The 24,553-nt window shown below is 48.9% G+C and overlaps 1 protein-coding gene across 1 annotated transcript in view; it reads right to left on the minus strand.

Moving 5' to 3' along the window:
- Positions 1–1,387: 1,387 nt before the first annotated feature.
- msk (importin-7 msk) overlaps positions 1,388–24,553 on the minus strand; it is a 139,052-nt gene continuing 115,886 nt past the window's right edge. Inside the window, exons 17-18 of the mRNA XM_084602529.1 lie at positions 3,858–3,974; positions 1,388–2,835 (exon numbers count right to left, since the gene is read on the minus strand). Of these exons, the coding sequence (XP_084458655.1) occupies positions 2,747–2,835; positions 3,858–3,974 (206 nt within the window). The 3' untranslated portion in view covers positions 1,388–2,746. The remainder of the gene's footprint in view (positions 2,836–3,857; positions 3,975–24,553) is intronic.

Raw genomic sequence — 24,553 nt, forward strand, 5'->3', positions numbered from 1 at the left:
CGCTTACATTGGCCATCTCTCGCGCTCCGTCCCTTATTTCATTTTTTAAGAGGGGGAGTAATGCCACCTGGTGTCCCCATGTTCTTGCTGCGCCTGGAAGAGGACACTGAAGTTGACTCGCGTGCTGTGCGCCGAACTTTGCCTGCTGGTACAGCTTCGCCTCGTCGTTTTAGTCACGTCTAGCCCTGTTGTCCGCGACAATATTTTTTTCGCTAGTGGTACCTTCAGTATTTTCTCCGAGGTGAAAACTGCAGCCCTTGCGTTAACTTTGTCGTTCCCGCCTTTGAATTGCCCTAGGCTGCTAAAAAGCGATACTATAGACCCGCTTTCAGAGCCTGCTTTAGGGCATATCGGAAGCTGAAAATAAGATTCGGTTAAATGCAATGCACTAGTAAGGCACACAGAAGACATTGTTGTAAGATACTTGATGCGATCAATAAGGTACTTAATTTGCGCCACTGTGGATCTGGTTGTCATGGTTGTTGCTTCCTACGTGTGTTTGGTTAGCCTTTGCTTCGACGTGCCTCCTTCGTCATCTGACAAATAGAGGGGCTCCTCTTGGTGTCTCCATGGCTTCACTCATGCGATGTTGGGCAAGGCATAACATTTTGATATCGTCATAAAAGTAATCGTGGCGGAGCTATCTTGAAACACACATGCTTCAGGATGACACAGGGAGGTCCAGGAGAAAATGAAGTGTAGCTATAACAAGTGGGGAAAATAAAGCTATTAACCTGCGCACATTAATTTTTTCAAGGTTGTTTAGCTCAACATGAGCCCGCGTGAGTAACTTAACTTGCAATGTGGGCAGTTCGGGAACACGGAGGGGACAGCTGAAGGAAGCAGGATTTTCAGCTTTATGTTCTTCCTGTAATCCTCATCTGTGAAGTGCAGTGAGTATACTAGTGACTTGTCACTCGGCTTGTCACTCGGCTCCCACCGGCTTCCTTTTCCATCCTAGCCCTCCAAAATATGTTTTTTCAGCCATGCTGCTCGACATTGTGAATCGCACGGGAACTCATGGTAACCGATCTTTTCTTGCTTTCGTGGTGCACAGCAGCACACAGCAGTTGCCTGGCATGGTGCTGCATACGCTTAGGACGCTGCTGACGCAGGCACCAATGACACGCATGCAAAACCATCAGAACCATGCAGTTATGCTGAGTAGTCAAAACGATAACACGCACCAACATAGCCAGCGCGCTCCTGCTTGTCCGTGCCGGCGGCGCCTTGTCATGGAGTGGTGGCGCCCTCGCGGAGAATGACAGCGGAAACTAACTTCTCCCAATACGCGCTTCCCCAGCCATCGAGGCGCGACGCGACGGGCCGCACCAAGTGCGCCTCCATTGAGCGGCCGTGCCAATACTCTGGAAACCTCACAGCAACCTCATGTCAATAAGGTCTTTATTATTTTTATTTCCACAGTTCCAAATGCAAATACTCGAAAATGATGAGACCAACATGTGAGCCTCTTTTGCGCACCTTTTTAAGGCAACAATTGTCTTTTTTCATCGACGCTATATTTCATGTCCTCCCAAACCACTTTTTTCCGACACAATCTGATGGCTCTGACTGCTCCTACAGCTGTACCCAGAGGCGCGCGCTACGAGTGACAAAAAAATAGCCTCTTGTTCACAAGCACCACTTGCTGCCTCCAAAACACTGATTTGTACACTAGTGGCTCATGTCATGCCATTGACAGAACTCCCTTTCCCTCCATGCTCCACCCAACCTCTTATGTTTCACATCCTGCCTGTAGCAACGCCAAATCTGCACAGTCTATAGAAGACTAAGCCCAAGCACACAGCGCCGCAAGTGGGATGCCCAACAAAAGAAAGGTACAAGAAAGGGGGGAAGTCGAGCAACTGTACAACCAAGCCCCCCCCCCTTTTTAGTACTATCAAAATATATGCACACTTTACACACCCAAATATGACAAACAACCCACCACACTTTTTTTTTCCACAAAAGCACACATCTACAGAGGGAACAGAGAGCTGCACTTCTGCCATGCTCCCTACACCTTCAAAGAGAGGGCACAACCACCACCACGCAGTCTTGTGCAAGGCGCCCTGGCACACACTGTATGCACTTGTCAACACATCACATCCATGCACGCCACCGCTGAACGGTGGGATGCTATCTAGAGTCACGTAGTGGCAGAACATGAAAAGCCACAGATCGAGTGTCAGTTTTGAATTTTCTGAAGGTGTGTCACAATGGTTCTCGGTCAATCTCAACTTAAGTGTCCCCTCGAGGCCTGGTAACAATAGATGTCTTGCGCAGTGGTCGTCTTCGCTGCACCAACTCCACAGTGCACCGATCTTGCACCGATGCAGCTTGCCAGGACTGGCGGCAGCAGTCCAGCCCAGGCAGTGTAGACAGCAGCAGCTTAGCAGTTTCAAATTAGGAACGTTTAACCACCGCCGCCTGCATCGCCCAGTACTGAAGAAAAGTGGCGATGATCATCATCGCCATCGAACAGGTGCGCCGTAGGGCTGCCGGTGCCACCGCTAAGTCTGTGCCACGAGCGCAGTGCCCCCCCTCTCACACACACACATGCACACGATCTTCACGCACTAGCTAAGTCCTCTAGGCAGTGAAGTGTCCCACAGGGCCTTCAGAGCATGCACACGCCGGGGTAAGAGGCCAGCGGCTAGAAAGGAAGGCAAGCGGAGGGGAAAACAAAAAGAATGAGACAAAAGAAGCAACGGGTAAAGAGAAGCATGCCGCCAGCTAACTGCAGCTAGCACAGTGCACCGCCAAAGTTGAACGACGACGGCACCGTCTGATTCTGGAACACATAGCCGCCGCTCTTCTCGATCCGCCTTGACTCTGCACGGGAGATGTGCGAATGCAACACGGTCAGTTTTTATGCAAGCTTAAAGAGAAACAGTTTGTCTGGCTTGCAATGAAAAACACCAATTGCAGTGAATGCAACAGTCAGTTCCCGCACCCAAGGACGGCTTGGGAAAATAGTAAAAATAATACTAAACTAAATAACATATCAGAATAGAGAGGACTCAGGGGATCCACAATTCTTTTAAGTATGCATATATGACACTAAGTAATTAAAAAAGTCTTAAAGTCAGTCCTGGATGTATTAAACCATTGCTTACATTGAACAGTCCAGAAATCCCCTGGAAAAGTATAGCACTATACTTGTGGGCTTGCGGCTCTACATAGAAGGCTAGGCAGAAAAGGAAGGTAACTGGTTTTCACCCCATCAGAGTCCGCAGGGCTTCGGACTCCAACCCATTTCTTCCAGTCCTTCACCCCACCAAACCCCTACTCCGAACAACACACTCCACAGCTCGGTGGCAAAGGATTCTCCTTCCCTTTCCTTTGCCTAGCTTCCGCTGCTGAGCCACAAAAGGTGCACTGGAGTACAGTGAAAGTGTGGATCGATATAAAAGTAAATTCAAAGTAAAAGTGGTTTGTGGGGTTTAACATCCCGAAGCGACTCAGGCTATAAAAGACGCCGTAGTGGAGGGCTCGGGAAATTTCCACCACCTGGGGTTCTCACAGCACACCGCCGAGACCGGGATTCGATCCTACGTCCTTGGGAACAGTAGTCGAGCGCCGTAACCACTGCGCCACCCCAGCGGGGCCAAAGTAAAAGTGTGCGCAAGCATATGCAAATAAATACATTACTGTCCCAGAATAAAAAATAGACGTTTCATTATGTGTGGAGGAAAGAAAAATTACAAATTAACTTTGCAGCCAGACCAGTTTTACAGATAATTAGTTTTGCGAATTCCTGATCATAAGACAGCTTTGAGAGGTCTCAAAGGTGCACACAACTGAGGTTCTACTGGTGTCTCCCCTCCTGTGAAAGAGACTTCTCCACAACCCACCTGCAGCAGCCTTCCTCTGGTCAGCTAGTACGTACACCTCCTGTAGGAGCTTCTGCTGTTCGGGAGACAGGCCTGACGTCAGCACACCGAACCACATCGGGTCTGAGCTCTGGATACCTGCACAGTATAGGAGCACCCGAGATTACGATGGCTCAGAGCACACGCTGGACAATGTCTTGCAGACACATCCCTGTTGTGCTCACAAGGCATGCCAAATTCAAACTGGGCCACCAGTCGACAAGGTCCCACAACAAAAGCAGTAAAATCTGTCCCTAGGTGCCTACACATCATCACCAGCCTGACTATACTTACTGCAGGGCGAAGGCCTCTCCCATATTTCTCCAATTAACCCGGTTCTGTGCTAGCTGCATACACTTGACCCCTGCGAACTTCTTCACCTCATCCACCCACCTAACTTTCTGCCGCCCCCTGCTACGCTTTCCTTCCCTTGGAATCCAGTTTGTTACCCTAAGCGACCATCGGTTATCCTCTCTTCGCACTACATGTCCTGCCCATGCCCATTTCTTCTTCTTAATTTCCACTGGAATGTCAGTAACTTGAGTTATTTCTCTGACCCACTCTGCACGCTTCCTATCTCTTAATGTTACCTCTACCATTTTTCATTCCATAGCCCTCTGAGTTGTCCTCAACTTAAGTAGAACCCTCTTGGTTAGCCTCCACGTTTCAGCCCCATAGGTGCCTACAGCATTGCCTTTACAGTGAAATCTCGTTACTACGAACACCACATTAACAAATTTTTCAAATTAACGAATTTTTAAGAATCCCCGGCAGATTTGCTATGTTTTCAATGTAAAACTATTTCAGAATTACGAATTTCAAAATAGCGTATATTTCAGAATAACGAACGTATTTTATTTCTTCTATAATTTCGGAACATCAGTATTACGAATTCGGCTAAAATTAACAGCCCCGCAGCTTGCAACTCTCGTGTATGGTGTGTGTATGATAAGACGTGAACATTCTCAGGTCGTCCATGACGACCATCATTGACTGAGTTGTTCCAACCTGCCTCAGCTTCTGGTGGATGGACCCCTTCATTATGATGCAAGCAGACTGTGGATCGTCAATATCGGCAACAAGAACAATATCTGGCTTGTCCATCTCCAGCTGCACTGTGTAGTTTCTCAAAGGATAAGGTGGCATGGGTGGGGAAGTTGTCTCCGTCACTGTGGCCTGTTGCTGCTGCTGACGCTTAGCGGCGCGCTGTTGCTGCTGCTGCCTCTTCTGGTCCGCCTCTTTGTACATGCGGTCTAAGTAGTAGAAGTTCATGATAGCGTTGAAGAAGTCTACACAGTAGACAAAGGTGATCTTGGACAGGTCCACTTGGGTGAAGAAGTCCCCATTCTTGTCCACCTTGTACAGCACATCCACCAGCTTGTCCTTGCTGCGACTCGATCGCGTCAGAAACCTGGTAAGGCCACCCTTTCGGGTCACACGAGTGTCGTCAACAATGAGGTTTCCCAGCACCGTGTCCATCCAGTAGGAGCCATCATGAAACATGTGGCCTTTCACCGAAAGCAGCTCGATCTCGAGCCTGGCCAGGCCTTCTTTCACCTCATTTGTCCTCTTCAGGTAGAGATCCAAAACAACACTTTCGATCTGGAATGACAAGTCAATCCTGACAGCCCTCTTGATCTCTTTGTCTGTTGACAGAACGGGGTCAGTGTATTCATGTGAGTACCACTCTTCGGCCATCACATATGGGGCATTAGTCACAACAGGCACGGGTATGTTGGTCCAATCCAGAGGCTCGTCTTCTGGAGGTATTCCGTTCAAGTTTTCGTCCAGAGTGCGCATGATGGCACAGTAGTCATCTTCACTGAGAATAAACTCAATCTTTGGCAGAACACCTTCGTCCTTCATCTCTGGAACCTCGGGGTGCGCTTCAAAGTTCATGTTTCTTATAACTTGCAACTTGAACGACACCGGAAGAAGCAGGGGATACTCGCAGTCATCCTTAGAATGTGGAAGCTTCATGCTGAAGCGTGACAGCTTAAGGTTGTCAAACTTGACCACCATCTCCTCCACAAGGCAAGGCAGCTCAGGCGTGCTCCTCTCATCCAGCTTGAACACGTTACGCACGTTCAGCACACCAAAGTCCATGACAAGGATGTTGCGTGACTTGCAGTTCTGTGGCACATAGAAGATGGGTGCCTCGATGCGGATGTCCATGGCCATCTTGTAAGCCTGCTTGTATGCAGTCTCCACGGTGGCCCGCGCGGCCTCTGCCATGTTGGCGGTGGCCTCCATTATCTTCGCTTTGGCCGCCTGGAACCTGTTCACAAAGTTATAGATGTCCAAGTAGAACCGGTAGAGGAACACAAAATGGATTCGTCCCAAGGTTCCTTTGATGTCGATGTCCACCCGGTCCATGTCTACATAGCCCAGGGCACCACACTCTTCATACGTTGTGATCTCAAATGCAACAACTTCTTCTTCAGCCACAGCTAGAATGTCCTTGTGAAGCATTCCAGGTGTCGGATCCCCAATGCCAACAGTCTTGAGATTCAGCCTAGTCACCATCTTATTGGGGTACCATATCACACCAAATTCTATGCCTCGTACGAGAATGTCGCAGATGGTCCTGTTCTTGTTGCAGATCTCGAGGGCAAACCCAGTCAACGAAGCAAACAGGTCCATAGTCACTACAACGTTAGTTGACTTTCTGCTGCCTGAGGAAGGCTTGGCGCCAAGCGGTTTTGCCGCAGCAGTCGCTTGCACTTGGGCGTCCGGGGCCTTGGGCTCCTTGTCCATGCTGCCCAGCTGCTCCGTCATGTGAGTGAACAGTCACCAGGGCACAGATGGACTCCTCGTGCATGATCAGCATCAGCTCCGAGATGTCTAGGGACACCTTCTGGAGCACCAAGCCACGCAGAGTCTCGAACTCCAGGTGCTTCTTGTTGGTCTGAACGTATGTAAGGCTGATTGTGCTTCCCGTGTCAGGGTCAGCTGTCGAGTCCAGGATTTTCAGTGGCCCAGGGCGGTTGGGAGCCTTGAAGTCCATGTGCTCCAGGATGGTCATCTTGAGGCAGAGCTGGCAGCTCGTGTCGAGAGGTCGAAGCTCCAGCTTCAGGCTCAGCTGGTTGGCTTGGAACAGCACCAGTGGTTTCAGGACTCCCTGTATGGTCTGCGAGATCTCCAGGGCCCCCTCTGTCATTTCGAAGTTCAATTCCACGTCGGTTATGTCAATGTCATCGCGATGCACATTTTCGGACCTGCAGCTTGAATGTTCACCCTTCGACACCACGCTCAGGGCAATAGTCGTCTCTATCTTTGTGGGCAGGTCACACTCTCCTGTTAAGATAAGAGGAGCTGCTTCTACTGGCTTCGCTGATGAGCTGGCTTTAGCAGTGGGAATGCTGTTCAGGACCTTCAGCACTTGCACCAGTTTGAAATCGGTGACACAGACGCAGCAGCGGCAGCTTCCCAGACACCCAAACCTTGGGCAAGCGGATGTTGTCGGCCACAATGCATTTGTCAATGTCTATCAACACGTCAGTAGGTTCCAAAACGTGTAGCTCGGATTTGCCACCTTTCAGCAGGGGCTTCCAGGCCTTACCTGGAGGGCAGACTATAAATTCGGTGGCAGTCACCCGAACGCTGTATTTCTCATAAGCTTGAGAGATCATAACCTGCATCACTTCGGACTCAGTGCTCCCAGACTTGACCAGCTCCCGCACTGTGGGTGCCTTGCGACTCCTTGGCAAGCCGTGAACATAGAACTGACCGAAGCTGATCACCAAAAAGAGCTTGTTGTCCTTCTTCCGGCCGCCCTCGTACACGACGAGGTAGGAAGGCTTCAGGTCAACCAGCACCTCGAGAGCTTTCCGCTGCTCAATGGCATGCTGCAGCCCTGTAGCAGACATCGCCTTGATGTCATTCAGCTTCGATACTGCCTGTGCCTGCAGCTTGTCAAGGGTGGCCTGTTCCGGAGGACTGAAAACATCCACCAACGCTGCGATGACGGCCGAGTCGCGAATCATCTCCACCGGTTCAGCACATCTAGTACCAGCTACTAGCGCCCCCACAAAGCTATGGTTTATTATGCAGTAGCCAGCAGGCCTAGCCGCCTGTTTTTTTTTTTGTGTGTCGTACGCGGGTCTGTCGTTCCTGCGTTTGTGCATGCTGGTTTTTTTTTTGCTGCAGATAACCTTATTGCGAAGTATGTGCAAGAGCGATGATATTAGTCAGCGAAGTGCCAAGAAGATAGGAACGGAGCCGCTTTCACTGCAAGAAATCGACGTCGAGAAAAAGCGATTCGGCCTCTACAGACAGCTAGCATTGCCCCATCGACCGCCGCAATCATTTTGAAAGACCGAGACGAGATTTTCAAACTTCAGGGAGCATTGAAGATGAGGTCATATCGAACTCTTATGTTTTTGTGTTTTTTTCCACATGGACAAAGTCCGTAATTTCAGCGCTCGGTGTAATTACGCATGCGATGAGGTGTTGGAAAGTGTATGTGTATTACGCCAAAGTGAAGGACTCTAGAAATTTGGACCACCTGGGGTTCTTTTTAGGTGCACCACACAGTACGTGGGCACCTTGCTTTTCGCCTCCATCAATGACATCCACCCACCCTGCACCCAACTGACATCATTCGCAACAGACCCTCTAAGGACCGGGTGTGGCAGGAATACAATGTTTGGATGTCTGGCGACAACCCAAAGATGCTGATGGGCCGCTTACAAAGGCCTCCGCTTGCAACCACCTGCAACTGGGTTCTGGCAGCCTGAGGTTCTCTGCCAGACGCCATGGTGCAGAAAGCATTCAAGAAGTTGTAACGAGGGCCCCCTGGTCGGCTCCATAATGCCTGCTGAGCTGTTGTGCGCACCTGACGTCAGTATGGTGGAAGTGGCAGTGGAACCGATTTGCAACAACCCAGACAGGAGTTTTGACTTCCTCCTCACCCGATGCAAAGGTCTATAAGCAACAAGCTTGACAGAACCGAGGACGACTCACTGTAGGAGGCGACGAGCAATGAAGAGTCGTATTCTGATAACACCACTAAAACTTGGGAGTAGATCAGAGCTCTCTTTCTTTTTTTCCGCTTCAAGGCAAAGGAGTTGACCTACATATGGTATATACGGTATACATGGATCCGAACCAATTTCAGCATAAATTCAGTTTCCGCCTCGTTATTAATCGGCGCTATGAGCATCAGGCTTCCAGCGAGAGCGGGAGCTGTCTAGCGGTGGCGTGGGCTGACTTTCAATGGTTTCGCTTTCACCATGCTGAGCCAGCGATCCTTGCGATCACAGTGCCCATAGGCCCGCGAACCGGAAGGAAGGATCACTTGGGTATGTTGCACGGGTCTCTCATGGGCCTCTCCTGCCATGCTGGTCATGCCCTACAGCAGAATCGTGGAAGCTGGACCCCAAGAAGCGCATTGGTCTTACATTAGAGAAATGTGCGATACCGAATGCGTTTAGAGATACGCTAAATCTCGTTATAAGAGACACTGTTACAAGAGACATTTAAAAATGGTTTGGTTGGTTTTCCTACGCCTGCCACATAACAACATTGCATACAAGAGACATGGTTACAAGAGACACTCGGTTACTAAGGACAACTTTTTCAGGTCCCTGGAGTAAAATCTTCACTATTTAGAAGAGACACAATCAAGGTGTGCTCGTGCAATGCAGCTGAAGCATACCAACTCGTACATTATGCACTTCAAATTCCCTCAGCTAAATTCTGTTCCATATCAGCACCCTTTTTGTTGTATATGCCAGGAACTGAGAAGGAGTGCTTCCCCATCATTGGAAGATCAAAACGACCCCGTTGTTTCAATCACTGGCATCAGATTACTGTCACCTACGAAACTAATCCAAATGCATGAATGACATCCAGCATTTTTGACTCCTCGCTGTTAAAATTTGATCACAAGATGAAAGCTCAGAATCCTGATGTCTTTCTCTTTGTAGACAATGCTTCTTGCAGCATCAAAGTTCTGGTGCTCAAAGCCACCAGTTATTTTTTTCCTCCAAACTCCCCACCCTACCTTCAACCAATAGACAAAGACCTTATGCGCTCTGTCAAGTTGCTGTACAAAACAAGGTTGGTAGAACGCCTGTTGCTCGACAGGCAGCAAGACTGTACAATGGTAATTGATGTGAAGTTTGCTGTTCAGGTGATTTCAGGTGTCTGGAAGGACCTCAGAAGTGAAGCTGTGAAAAACTGTTTCAAACAAGCAGGCTTTGATGTGGTGACATGATGTAAGAGGGCCCATATATGGATACTGTAGAAAGCTTCCTTGAAGATGAAGCATGGGCGAGCAACCAAGAGACTGCTGAGGTACCCTAATATTTTGAGGAATTCATATCTGCAGATGTGGATCTTGTGTGTGCTCCCGAAGAGCTTTCAGACTAATTCTCGCTCAAGTAAATGGCACATGTGCCATAGAGGGTGACTACGAGGACATTTCAGAGAAAAAGTGTCAGCATCTAAGGGTAACGAACATGTATGAGTGATTCAAAGGTATTAGAGCAACAGGAAGGCTTGCAAAGTTCCAGAATTTGAGAAGGAATATTCTCTGCAATCACAAAAATACATACTAGTACAAATAACTTTTTTAAGCTTTCCTGAACAATTTCCTGTTAATGCGTGTGAATGCACTTATATGCTGATGTGCAGTGAACTGAGCAACACAGTGCTTTTATAATTTTTGGTTACAAGACACATCTTTTTCAGGTCTCTTGAGTGTCTCTTGTAATCAGGTTTTACTGTACCGAAGATGAGTTTCTATGGAAGGATGTCTCTAGCAGGGGATATTAGCAGATGATACACATACCGGATGATGACGATCGAGAGAACCCCGAGCCTGACACTTTCTGGCCGCACACGCCATTTGCTTTGTGCGTGGTACTAGGCGTGAACAGGTGCGAGCACTGAACATGATGCCAAGTGTCCCGCGTCCGAGCTGGAAGCGGCCTAGTGATTTTAGAACAGCTGGAGGGCCATGTGGCTTCCGCAACTGCCAGAGCGAACGACAGCGGCTCTTCTCATAATGCGTGAAATGCTCCAACCAAACGTGCCAGCGCAAGAAGGGGAATGAACCAGCAAAGGCATAGGAACATTCGTGGTACTATTAGACGTCTGATGCGAGGTTGCATTGGACGTGAAAGCACGTAGCATGTACAATTTGCGGCGCAACCGCGAAATGCAGTGCAAATAAATATTGTTGTGGATCTTTCCCCGCTCGCATTTTACACGAATAAAAGTTTTCCTGTACTTGTTATCCCGAAATTTCGAACAGCCAGACAAGCCAGAGAGCTATGGAACGAAAAATGGTAGGGGTAACATTGATGATGATGATGGTGGATTTTAATGGCGCAAGGGCGACTCAGGCCAAAGAGCGCCAAACTCAAGGTTAATGGTGCACTCAAGTTTATATGATGGAATAGTTGTGATTTTTCATGAAGGGATAAAAAACTGGTGTATAGGGCCTAAAAATGTATTCACTCTGTAATATCGCTAAAAACAATGGTGTATAGGGCCTAAAATTCATTTGTGATATATAATGGATGCGCAATGTATAAGTAGATGTATTAAAAGATCTCATCCGTCCTCTCAAGGAGGAGCGGGCTGAGACCCACGTCGATAAGAAATTTCATGTAAAAAGCCTACTTGTGATAAAAATTTAAGCACCTGTTTTAAAGGAAACATTGGGTTGTCGCCAATAAAAATGGATGGGTGTGCAGGTATTTGATGAGTGAACAAGGAGGGAAAATGACAGTCTTCTTTCTGGTTCCAGTTGTGCACATATGATTAAAACATGTATGACAGTGAGTCGATCACCACATCTCGAGCAGTGTGGTGCAGGAGAGTTGGTTAAAAGATATGTATGGGTTATGTATGTGTGGCCAATTCTCAGCCTGCACAGGGCTACTTCTTTAAATCTGTCTTGTTTTTCTGTGGTGTACCTGCCTATTTTTGCCTTTATTGTGTGTAGTTTATTTTCTGATGCTGCGTCCCATTCCTCTTGCCATTGTTGTCGAATCATGTTTTTTATGTGTGGTTTGAGGTCATGATAAGTTATCAATGTCTGTGTCATTTCGAAGGGCAGCTGAAGCAGCTAGCCTATCAGCTGCCTCATTACCAGGTATACAGCGGTGGCCTGGCACCCAACACAGTGTAACTTTAATTTTTTGTTCATGGGCAAACATAAGGGTGTTATAAAGAGAGTTCAGTACTGGGTTCTTATTTTGCCATTTCCAAAAGGATAGGGACTTTAAAACACTGAGGGAGTCTGTGTAGATGATCGACGTCTGTATTTTATTTTCTATAATGTGTCTCACAGCTAAAAGGATACCATGGCATTCAGCGGTAAATATACTAGTATGTCTGTTCAGGGTTTTTGACTGTGAAAACTGTGGTCCATGTGCTGCACAGGAGACTTGAGCAGACTTCGAAGCATCAGTGTAATATTCATCACAAGTGTACTTCTCCTGAAGTGACATGAAGTGCTGCTGTATGGCAATAGGGGATGCATGTTTGCCCACTTCAAGAAACGACAGGTCGCAATTAACACCGTGCATTTCCCAAGGAGCAATTGGGTCTTTTATGGAAGTTGTATGAAGACTGGTAACCGAAACATTCAGATATTCAATGTGCGTGGCAACTCTGATTGGATATGGTGGTGTTAGAGATGGTTTTTTTGAGAAAAGTGCTGTGCCAGTTTTGTCAAGCAGGAGCCGACGACATGGATGGTCCAGTTGGCATAGTACCTTCATAGCATAAGTTAGAGAAGTAAATTGTCTCCTTCGTTGCAGTGACCATCGGTTCGCCTCGACATAGAGGCTAGCAATTGGGCTAGTTCGGAAAGCGCCCGTAGCGAGGCGAAGGCCGAGGTGGTGCAAGGGATCGAGCAATTTTAGCGCAGAGGATGATGCTGACCCATAAACCATCGAGCAATAGTCAATGCGTGATAGAACTACACTATTCAGAAGGTTCAGAAGGCAGTCGCGGTCTGTGCCCCATGACCGGTGAGAGAGAATTTTTAGCAAATTCATCGCGTTGAGACACTTCAGTCGCAACTGTTTTATGTGGGGAATGAAGGAAAGTTTTTCGTCAACAACTACGCCAAGAAATTTATGTTCTTTTTTAAAGGCAAGGCTCTGGCCATTCAGTGTAATGTTGGGGTCAGGCCTGATGCCACGCTGCTTAGAGAAAAGTACACAAACACTCTTTCCAGAGTTAAATTTAAACCCATTGTCATCAGCCCACCTGGACAATTTGTTTACACCTGGCTGAATTTGTCGTTCACAGATGGCCAAGTTGCAAGATTTGAAGCTTATCTGGACGTCATCAACATATACAGAACAAGAAATAGTTTTTGGCACCACGCTTTTTAAAGAGTTCATTTTGACTACAAGAAGTGTGCAACTGAGAACACCACCTTGAGGGACACCATTTTCTTGAATGTACTGCTTTGAATATGCATTGCCAACACGAACTTTGAAGGTCCGTTCAGACAAGTAACTTCGAATTGTGCTCAACATGTTTCCTGTGATGCCAAGAGAGAAGAGGTCGCGGATGATACCATAGCGCCAAGTGGTATCATATGCTTTTTCAAGATCGAAAAAGACAGATAAACAATGTTGTTTATGTACAAAAGCATCCCTTGCATAAGACTCAAAGGCAATGAGCTGATCAGCTGTTGATCGCCCAGCTCTAAAACCAGCTTGGTTTTGATAAAGAAGACCATTGTATTCAAGGAAATGGAGAAGGCGACGATTTACCATTTTCTCAAAAAGCTTGCATAGACAGCTGGTTAGTGCGATAGGCCGATAACTAGCAGCAAGTGTGGGTTCTTTTCCGGGTTTTAATATTGGGATGATGATCGCTTCCTTCCATGCTTTAGGAAAGCGTCCTGTGGCCCATACTTTATTATACAGGTAGAGTAGGGTTTCAACAGTGTTCACATGCAGATGCCTGAGCATTCCATACGTGATCCTGTCAGGACCTGGTGCTGTGTTACCACATGTGTCTAGTGCAATCTTCAGCTCCTGCATGGTGAATGGGCTATTGTATCCTCCTGAGGATGGCCTTTTATCATGTATGTGCTTCCTCTCCTCTCTTGCCTTGTGCCGCAAAAAGGAATCTGTATAGTGTGCTGAGCTGAATATGTATTCAAAGTGTTGCCCTAGTGTGTCTGCTTGATGTTCAAGAGAGTCACCACTGGTGCTGACAAGGGGCGTTGGGACTGTGCTATATCCTTTAAGTGCTCTTATCCTGTTGTGAACTTTGTGTGCGTCAGAATAGGAGTTCACTGAAGAAAGGAATGATGACCAGCTTTCTCGCTTGGAGATGCGTCGAATACGCCTGCCATTTGCCTTTGCACGCTTAAAGGCTATTAGGTTTTCGGCTGTGGGGTATCGGCGTAGTTTCGACCATGCCCTGTTTTGAGTTTCACGAGCAGTCTTACATTCTGCATTCCACCAGGGTCTTCGTTTATTTCGTGGCTTACTTGACGTCTGTGGAATGTATTTTTCTGCTGCCTCTATGATGTGCAGCGTGATTAAGCGTTGAGTTTCATCAACGCCTAAGTCAGTAACTGATGAACTGGCCAATGATGAGTGTTCCCCGAACATCTTCCAGTTGGCTGCATTTTCTTTGAATTTTCTGGGATTCGACACATTTTCATTTCCGTTCCCAGTATATTTTATTAAGATCGGAAAATGGTCACTTCCGTATAGATTTTTAATGACAGTCCACTCTGTAGCTGCCAGGAACATCGAGGAGCCAATGGCTAGATCTATGGATGTGTAAGAGTTATAAGCTATATTGTAGTAAGTTGGCTGTTTCGTGTTTAGTAAGCATGATCCCGAGGACAATAAGAATTTTTCGATTAGAACGCCTCGGGAGTCCGTTCTTGTACATCCCCATAATGGGTGGTGAGCATTAAAGTCTCCGACCAGCAACCAAGGTTCCGGAAGTTGATCAATCAATTTTTCAAAACTTTCGCTACTTAGCTTATAAGTTGGAGCAATATACAGGGAACATACGGTTGTTATTTTGCCATAAACTAAGCTTCTGATTGCCACTGCCTCTAAGTCTGTGTTGGGTGAGATGTTTCGAGAGGGGATTGATTTTTGTGTTATAATGGCAACGCCACCAGAGGAGTGAGAGCTGCCTTGCCTGTCGTTCCTGAATACATTATATTGCTTAAGGAAATTTGAGTCTGCTGGTTTTAAATTGGTTTCTTGCAGACAAAGTATGTTTGGTTGATAGTCCGCAAGAATTTCATATATATATCATCTAAATTTTTAAAGAGTACTCGGCAGTTCCAATAAATGAGGAGCGCCATAATTAAAAGTTATTTAAGGGACAAGTTTAAATTTAGGTTTATAGGTCCTTGGGACCTGTTATTGGGACTTTTCCCTTTCTTTTTCGCTCCAGTGAGCTTTGCCGCCTAGGCAGCTGGGGTGAAGAAGTTGTGTCCATCGCATCTTCAGATGCGGTGGACGACTGTGCAGAAAGCACAGGATTGTCAGTTTTAGGCCTCGACTCATGGGTCGAGGCCTTTGGGCCGGCTGACCTGGGGGTCCGCGCAGCCAGCTTTGCGGGTGGTGGTGGAGTAGCGCTAGCCGACTCCACCGAGGGCGCAGGTGGCGCTGCCCTGGAAGAACTGAGTGCTTCCTGGGCAGGTGCCGACGACCGCTGTGATGCCGCGCCCTGCTGCGTCACAACGGAGTAAGTGTGGCTTTTGAGGAAGAGAAAGCCGCTTTCGTGCCTCTCCGTAAGATATGTTTTCGGTGACTTTCAGTGTAATTCTTTCTTTTTCTTTTTTCCAGTATGGGCATGAGCGTGAATAAGCTGGGTGGTTACCTTCACAGTTTGAGCAGAGAAGCAGCTGTTCTTCGCAGTTGTCTGTAGGGTGTTCGTGCGAGGCACACTTTGCACATGTGAGTTGGCCACGGCAACTCTGAGAGCCATGGCTATATTTCTGACATTTGAAGCAACAGCGTGGGTTAGGGATGTAGGGCCTCAGTTTTATCTTTGTGTAGCCTACTTCGACAGATTCTGGGAGAGTGCTTGCAGCAAAGGTGAGTACAATGTGCTTTGTTTCTATCTCTTTGTTATCTCGTCTGATCTTTATCCGGTAAACATCTGTGACATTTTGTTCCTTCAGGCCTTCAAGAAGTTCTTGTTCACTCACGTACCTAAGGTCATCATCAGAGATGACTCCTCGGGCAGTGTTTAGTGATCGGTGCGGGCTAATCTGTACCGGTATTTCTCCAAATGATTCGACTGCACTTAGCTTCTGATACTGATGATTGTACATTAATTCAAGTAACAGGTCACCGTTTCCAAGTTTCTTTATCTTATAGCCCTGGCCAATGGCCTCAGTCAACGTTCGGGAAACAACAAATGGGGACACAAGTCGTGCAGTGATTTCCTCGTGGTCACTGTGGACCACGTGGAAACGAGGAAAGTTGTTTATGTTCTTTGAGAAGAACATGGTGGTCTCGGTGCGCCCCCTTTCAGAAGGAGGACGATCGGGGTTAAGGAGTTTAGATGCCATAAAAAATTGTATTGTTCGGCTGCAGTGCCAGCCACCCACCATGGAGCCCAACGAGGGGACGGGACAGAAATTGTCAATTCCTGCCCATGCCAGCTGTACACCGTAACTATAACCCAATATGGCGTAACTCAGGGTAGCTAGCCACACAAGGTTAACCCTCGCCGCCTGGAAGTAGGAAGAAATGAAGAAGGTAAGAGAGGACAGGACAGTTCTAAGAAAGAAAATAGGAAAGTGAAAGATGGAGGGGAGAACAGGAAAAGGCGACTGCCGATTTCCCCCGGGTGGGTCAGCCCGGAGGTGCCGTCTATGGGAAGCGTGGGCCAAAGTGGTGTGTTGCCTCCGCCGAGGGGCCTTAAAGGTCCAAACACTCGGCATCGGCTCAACCACCAGGATCCCCTTTTCCCCAGACACGACGATGCCACGCACGGCTAAGCGTGGGTGCTCGGGGTCCGTGGTGTCGCACAAAACACACAAACACCTGCTTTAAAAGGTGCCCCCTGCGGGGGGTAGGGGTAACATTAGGAGATAGGAAGCGTGCAGAGTGGGTCAGAGAAATAACTCAAGTTACCAACATTCTAGTGGAAATTAAGAAGAAGAAATGGGCATGGGCACGACATGTAGTGCGAAGAGAGGATAACCGATGGTCGCTTAGGGTAACAAACTGGATTCCAAGAGAAGAAAAGCGTAGCAGGGGGCGGCAGAAAGTTAGGTGGGCGGATGAGGTTAAGAAGTTTGCGGGGGTCAAGTGGATGCAGCTAGCACAGAACCGGGGGTTAAGGGGGGAGGCTACCCTTGAACACCAACTTTTTTGTTTCTTGAGATATTTGAATGAAATTTTAACGGTATGCTAATAGTACACACATTTGAAGAACTACCAAGTTTCATGGAACTGGGTTCATCGGTTCTCAAGTTAGAGGAGTATATCAAGATAGTTGACATGGGTCGCTAGGGGCAGGCCTGGAGAATTTGCAAAATGTGCTAGCAGTGTGAAATTTGTTATGGTCACTCCTGGATAGTTTCCCTAGGGCAAGACAATTCCCTTTTTCCAAATTTCCTCTCTGAAAAATTTTAGTACAGCCCCAAATTTAGTGCTAAAATTTACACTTGAATTAATGATATTTTAATTGACTGCCCCTAATTACACATCAAATATTTTGAAAAAAAAAACAACGAAAAATTGCCCTAAAAAAAAAAACCGCATGAAAATCCAGTAAGCGGTTCTTGAGGTAGCCACACTGTGCAAAAAATTGATTTTGAGAAAACGGCTCTCAAAGGTTGAGAGAACAGTAACTTTTTTGCTTCTCAAGTTATGATGAAATTTTCAGGACAGGCTCATGGCATTAACAAATGAAAAACCACCAAGTTTCATAGAATTGTGCATGCTAGTTCTCAAGTTACAGAAGCATATCACATTGGTTCGAATAGGCCGATCATATCAGGCATGAAGAAATTGCAAAAGGCACTAGCATTGTGCAATTTGTCATACTGATTCCTAGATAGGTTCCTCAGGGCAAGACAAAGCCCTTTTCCTAAATTTCATTTCCTTGCTTAAAAATAGTAGCATAGCACTGGATTTTTTGTTATCAATTAGACCTATGTTGATTAATAAAATTATGACAAATTCTAGACATAATATTGTTACGGGGATGCACTTAATGTAACAGCACTGCGACGGGCTGAACTCGGCGCTGAGACTTCAGTAGCTGTGCAGTGTCCACTCTGTGTGCGTCGTCCTCTTTCTCAACGCTTTGTCGTCGTCGTCTTCGTCAGTGAGCACATCACTTTGGTACCGCGTTTCCAGGTAACACTACCCCCCTCGGCAAAAGGCAACGTCCCGGTGCGTATTACGCGTGCGATGTGGAGGGGGGAGTAATATGGCTTTAGGCGGGCGACATGTACGATTTCGGAAGTGGGTGTAGCAGTCGGTGACTTTGGGTGGAGCGGTGAAATCTCATAGGTAACATCGGTCACTGGGCGTAGTACACGGTAAGGACCTGTGTAATGGGGCAGAAGTTTTTGACACAACCCCACACGACGGCACGGAAGCCAGAGCAACACCAGAGATCCGGGAGGGTAGTGCACATCGCGGTGGTGAGCGTCGTAGCGGCGTTTTTGGGTTTCTTGAGACATGGTGAGATTCTGACGAGCAATCTGGCGAGCAGCGTCGGCTCGGGCGATGGTATCGCGGGCATAGGTTGTGACGGGGCTAGCGGCGGAGAGCAAAGTGTCGAAGGGCAGTAAGGGGTCTCTTCCAAAGAGAAGATAGAATGGAGAGTACCCAGCAGTGTCATGACGCGAAGAGTTATATGCAAAGGTGACAAATGGCAGACTAATATCCCAGTCGCGATGACTGTCGGATACGTACATTGCGAGCATGTCGGTGAGTGTGCGGTTAAGACGCTCCGTAAGGCCGTTCGTCTGAGGGTGATACGCAGTGGTGAACTTGTGCCGAACGGAGCAAGAACGAAGTATTTCCTCAACAACTCGGGAAAGGAAACAGCGGCCACGGTCGGTAAGGAGTTGACGGGGAGCACCATGGTGTAGTATGACGTCGTACAAAAGGAAGTCAGCAACGTCTGTGGCGCAGCTGGTTGGAATGGCGCGAGTGATCACGTACCGCGTGGCATAATCGGTGGCCACAGCGATCCATTTGTTTCCCGACAAGGACTCGGGGAAGGGCCCTAGGAGGTCAAGGCCAACACGAGAAAATGGCTCAGTCGGGATAGCAATCGGCTGCAGGTGTCCAGGTGGTAGCACAGGGGGTTTCTTCCGGCGTTGACAGAGGTCGCAAGCGGCTACATAACGTTGGACAGAGCGGTAGAGTCCAGGCCAGAAGAAACGCCGGCGCACGCGGTCGTATGTGCGTGAGAGGCCAAGATGACCAGCTGTAGGAGCGTCGTGCATTTGTTCGAGAACGGCGGAGCGTAGGTGTTGGGGAACGACCAGCAAGTGCTCAGCACCATCAGGTCGCATGTTGCGGCGATATAGCGTATTCCCATGAAGGAAGAACAGGGCCAGGGAAGAGTCACGGCTGTGTGTGCGGAGGCGGTCGATAAGAGAACTGAGGGTTGGGTCCAACCGCTGTTCGTCGGCTATGTGGGAAAAGTCCGATATAGAGAAGACCCAGGGGTCCGACTCATGGTCAGTAGAGGAAGGGGGATCGACGGGATAACGGGACAGACAGTCTGCATCCTGGTGAAGCCGACCGGATTTGTATACAACGGAAAAGGTATACTCCTGCAAGCGCAGTGCCCAGCGGCCGAGGCGGCCAGCAGGATCCTTCAGGGAAGAGAGCCAACATAAGGCGTGGTGATCGGTAATTACAGTGAAGGGTCGGCCAAACAAATAGGGTCTGAATTTTCCAACGGCCCAAACGAGAGCCAGGCACTCCCGTTCCGTAATAGAATAGTTCTGTTCTGCTGATGACAGGAGACGACTGGCGTAGGCAATAACGCAATGTTGGCCGCGTTGTCGCTGTGCAAGAATGGCACCAATCCCGTGGCCACTGGCGTCGGTGCGAAGTTCCGTCGGGGCAGACGGGTTGAAATGGGCCAACACAGGAGGATTGGTGAGAATAGCGATGAGGGTGGAGAATGCGTTAGCCTGTTCTGGTCCCCATGAGAAAGGAACGCCTTTCTTCAGCAGGTAGGTGAGAGGACGAGCAACAGCGGCAAAGTTTGGGACAAACCGGCGAAAATAAGAACACAGTCCTATAAAGCTGCGGACATCACGGGGTGAACGGGGACATGGAAACGCACTGACAGCGCGAACTTTGTCGGGATCGGGTTGCACGCCGGTGGCATTCACCAAATGGCCAAGCACTTTAAGTTCGCGGCGACCAAAACTGCACTTCTTTGAGTTCAGTTGAAGTCCGGCACGGCGGAAAAGTGCCAAGATGGAAGAAAGGCGACTAAGATGGCTTTCGAACGAGGGCGAGAAGACAATCACGTCATCCAAGTAACATAGACAAGTCGTCCATTTGAAGCCGCGGAGTAAGGAGTCCATCATGCGTTCAAACGTAGCAGGGGCGTTGCAAAGTCCAAAAGGCATAACCTTAAATTGGTAAAGTCCATCGGGTGTGACAAAAGCTGTCTTCTCGCGGTCTTGTTCGTCAACAGAGATCTGCCAGTAGCCGCTACGAAGGTCGATGGAGGAAAAGTAGCGGGCTCCATGTAAACAGTCCAAGGCATCGTCTATTCGCGGCAGCGGGTAAACATCTTTCCTTGTAATCTTGTTCAGATGTCGATAGTCGACACAAAAGCGCCAACTGTCGTCTTTCTTTCTAACGAGCACGACAGGAGATGCCCAGGGGCTGTTCGAAGGTTCGATGATATCGTTGCCCAACATCTTGTCGACCTCCTGCTGGATGACTTGGCGCTCAGAAAGGGACACACGATAAGGCCTCCGATGTAGAGGCTTTGCATCGCCGGTGTCAATGCGGTGAGTCACAACTGATGTTTGGCCCAGAGAACCGGCAGCAAAGTCAAAAATGTCGGAGAAGGATAACAAAAGGTTGCGCAGGTCCTGAGCGTGTTCGGGGCTGAGGTCAGAGGCAATCATTGCGGAAATAGGGTCGGTAATTGTGGTGGAGAGTACGGGTGTTGGAAGGACGCTTGAATGTGGACCAGGAGTGAGTGCACAAATGGTGCAGTCTGTGAGAGGGGACAAGGTAGCAAGGGATATTCCTTCGGGAAGAACTTGGGGTGACAGACTGAAGTTCAGGATAGGAAGGTAGGTGCTGTTCTGTGTAACGCGTACGATGAGATGAGGAAGAACGACGTTGCGGTCAAGAAAGACTTCGGTGATAGGGCAAGCAAGATAGTCACCGTCAGGCACAGGCGGGAAAGGTGACAGAGGTAGGTAAACAGCAGAGTCAGGGGGCAGGCGAGCGAACTCAGTGGAGCGAAGGCGGGGTGCAGATGGAGGATGTTCTGAGCAGACAGGTAGGTCCAAACGAAGAAGGCCGCTGGAGCAGTCGATAAGGGCAGAGTGGGCCGTTAAAAAGTCAAGGCCGAGGATCACATTGTGAGGGCACTGGTTGAGGACAGTGTACAAAACAGGGATGTGATGACCGGCAAGGGTGACTCGGGCAGTGCACTGCCCAGTGACGGCAGCAGTACTGCCATCGGCAACACGAACGGTGGGCGAAGCGGCGGGGGTCTGTACTTTCTTGAGGCGGCGGCAAAACGATGAGCTCATGATCGAAACTTGGGCACCAGTGTCAATGAGGGCAGAGACGGGAACACCATCCACGAACAGGGACAGGAGGTTACAGGGCGAAGAAATGGGCAGTAGAGGATTTCCAGGTCGGGGTACCAATGCAGCGTCACCTCCGGGAGCTGCATTGGCTAGTTTCCCGTGAAGCGGCCGGCAGAGGACGGCGAGGAACTGCGGCCAGGAAGAGGTGAACGGGAACGGCGGGCTGGCGGGGAAGGAGACCGACTGGACACAGGAGGAGGCGGAGTAGTATCGGTGCGGGGCGGCTCATAACGAGGCGTGAAACGGGGGTGACCGTAATTGGAGTAGCGGTCAACGTTAGGAAAACGTCGAGGTGGTGATGTCCAGCGGCTGCGGCAGTGGCGAGCGATGTGGCCAATACGCGAGCACGTGAAACAGATAGGCCTGTCGTCAGGGGTGCGCCACTCATCAGGATTGCGGTATCGGTAGCGCGGCGCGTAGGTGTTGCGGGGTGTAGCGGTGGCGACCATGGGAGGGACGGAGCTCGAACTGTGTTGTTCTACGGTGTGGCTACAGGGGACGCCCAAGTTGGCAACCTCTTGACGAACGACGGCTTGAATGAGGGATATCGTCGCTAGGTTGCTGTCCGAGGAGGGCGGGTTGGATGCAGCAGGGGCGAGCGCTTCTAGTTCACGACGCACAATGCGTGTCACATTTTCAGTGTTGGAAGGTTGCCTTAGGGTCGGCAGATCCTCGCACGCGGAGGTAGGGGCAGTGTTGGGGAGCCGATCGAAGCGATGTGCAATGCGTCTGTGTTTGGCCTGCTCGAAATGTCGACAAACCTGCAAAACGGAGTCAACTGTAGTACAGTCCCGACAGAGTAGAAGATAGTTTCCAGGTAACAATATTTTGAATACTAGGGCTTGCCTTGCCCTCAAAATTTTATTCAGGTATGGGATAAAAGTAATCCCATGAAAATCTGACAAGCAGTTCCTGATATATTGAGATGAGCAGCCATACAAGACAATTCCCAGAAAATGGCCCTCAATAGCTGTGACACCTCCGGGTCTAAAATGACCCTGCACAGTAGCTTGAAGTGTCTTTGCGCACTTTTTTTGTCTGCCACCTTTCATGCTCTTGCCCATGCGCAAGGCATCTTTCTCTGTAGCTCGCTGGATGGCAAGGTGGCCAGGTGTGAGTCCCGCTGACATTGAGACTTCTTTGGTAGCCCTGTGGCAGCCAGCATTGTACCTTAGCACGAAGCAGTGCTGTCTCCACAGCAATCCGCCTTTTGCGCGAGGATGTGGCGCCATCATGCGGGAGCGGGCGGGAAACACATTGAGCGGCAGTGTAGCAGACGACGCGAGAGCGCACCATACGAAATGGCCACGCCAACGCTGGTAGAAAGCGAAAGCTTCCCCCCTTTTTTGGCCTCGGAGCGGAAAGTAGTGACAGTGATTGCAGCATATCATGTTCACGCATTATGGGGGAAGGTAGAGCGTTTTCACAATCCACTAATAACGCACGTACGCATATACAATCTTCGTATTGTAAGAGCGTGTAGCGCGGGCCGTGTTCGATGTGACAGAATGAGACGCTCTCAGCGTGCAGGTTTTCGGCAGACAGGAGAGCGTGGGGGCAGAGAGAGAGAGAGGGGGATCTCAAAGGGCAAAGCAGCCAGGGGTTTGTTGATGCTGCAGAGCTAGGTGGAATCGTCTCCCGTGACTGAGCGGCGCATATGCGCGGGTGTCTTGAGTTACCGAGCACAATGCGGTCACCGCGGCGCCGGCATGGTGCAATGGGCGTCGTTTCCTCCTCGCGTCATCTACAACCGTGCAGCTATAGGATTTCATCCACGAAGATCGGAAGAGAGTCACATATACACACCCCGTGAAAAGGGCATTGTCCCGGCCGGAATGCACACCTGCAGGAAACTCGCTGCATTTTTCTGGCAATGGATGATTCAGAGCTGTAGCCGGTTTCTGGCCTCAGGAGACAGAACGGATGTGGTCGCAGTGGTGAAAAGGTTCTCGGTGCGCAGAGAATGGTCATTCTGTCGTGAAAGGATCTCCAACGTTCATTTCTGCCTCCGCCGCGATTTCTGCGGAATCAACAACTTGGTGACACATGTGAATCTCCTACATATCGGATGCGGATCTCGGTCAGGAACCAACCCTGTTCTACGTCCAGAGCGATCCACTCTGCAAGTGAACGATCCAGGAGACTCATTTATTGTGCCGGGCGGTTTCCTTGCCGTTGCAAACGGTTGGACAAAGATGACGATTATCAAGCTCCCTAACGAAGTGCATCTGATTGCGTACATTAAAGGAACAAAGTCCGGATGCTTTGGCGTGCACGAAGGCGAGCCTTTTATTAGAAAAAAAAATACTGTGCGTCGTGCAAGTGTCAAGTGCGTCATATGCTCCGAGCGGCAAAAACATAGATACTACAGGTATGTATGCATCTAAGCGAAATAGGCATGATGAAAAGTACCTACTGGAGTTTTCACCCAGGCTGTAGCGCACCAGTGATAGGTGCAATGAGGATATCTTCGGTGCGTGATTGCTTCAGTTGCACCGGGGCCTGAAGGCGATGTATTTTGTCCCTCCTTATCTTTATGTGGGAAAGGGCTAGGTAGCTTAGATATCACAGGCGGCTGTGTGCGCTAGGCCGTAATATTTAGCATGTTTTATCGTGACTGCCACCTCACTAACAAGAAAAAAAATAATACGGCGTTTTAATGCACTGCCGTTCGTGAGCCTCATGACCAGCTCAACCACTCGGCTCGCTAACGGCGGTGCATCACAACAAACACCCTTTTTTTCTTCTTTTTAGTCAGGCGGCAGTCGCGATAAAACATGCTAAATATTACGGTCTAGTGCACACAGCCACCTGTGATATCTGTGCTACCCGGCCCCTTCGCACATAAATAAAACAAACGACAAAATACATCGCCATCAGACGCGCC

Source organism: Amblyomma maculatum, chromosome 4 (assembly GCF_055883805.1).
Source record: "Amblyomma maculatum isolate TAMU_Amacu chromosome 4, ASM5588380v1, whole genome shotgun sequence".
NCBI classification, from domain to species: domain Eukaryota; kingdom Metazoa; phylum Arthropoda; class Arachnida; order Ixodida; family Ixodidae; genus Amblyomma; species Amblyomma maculatum.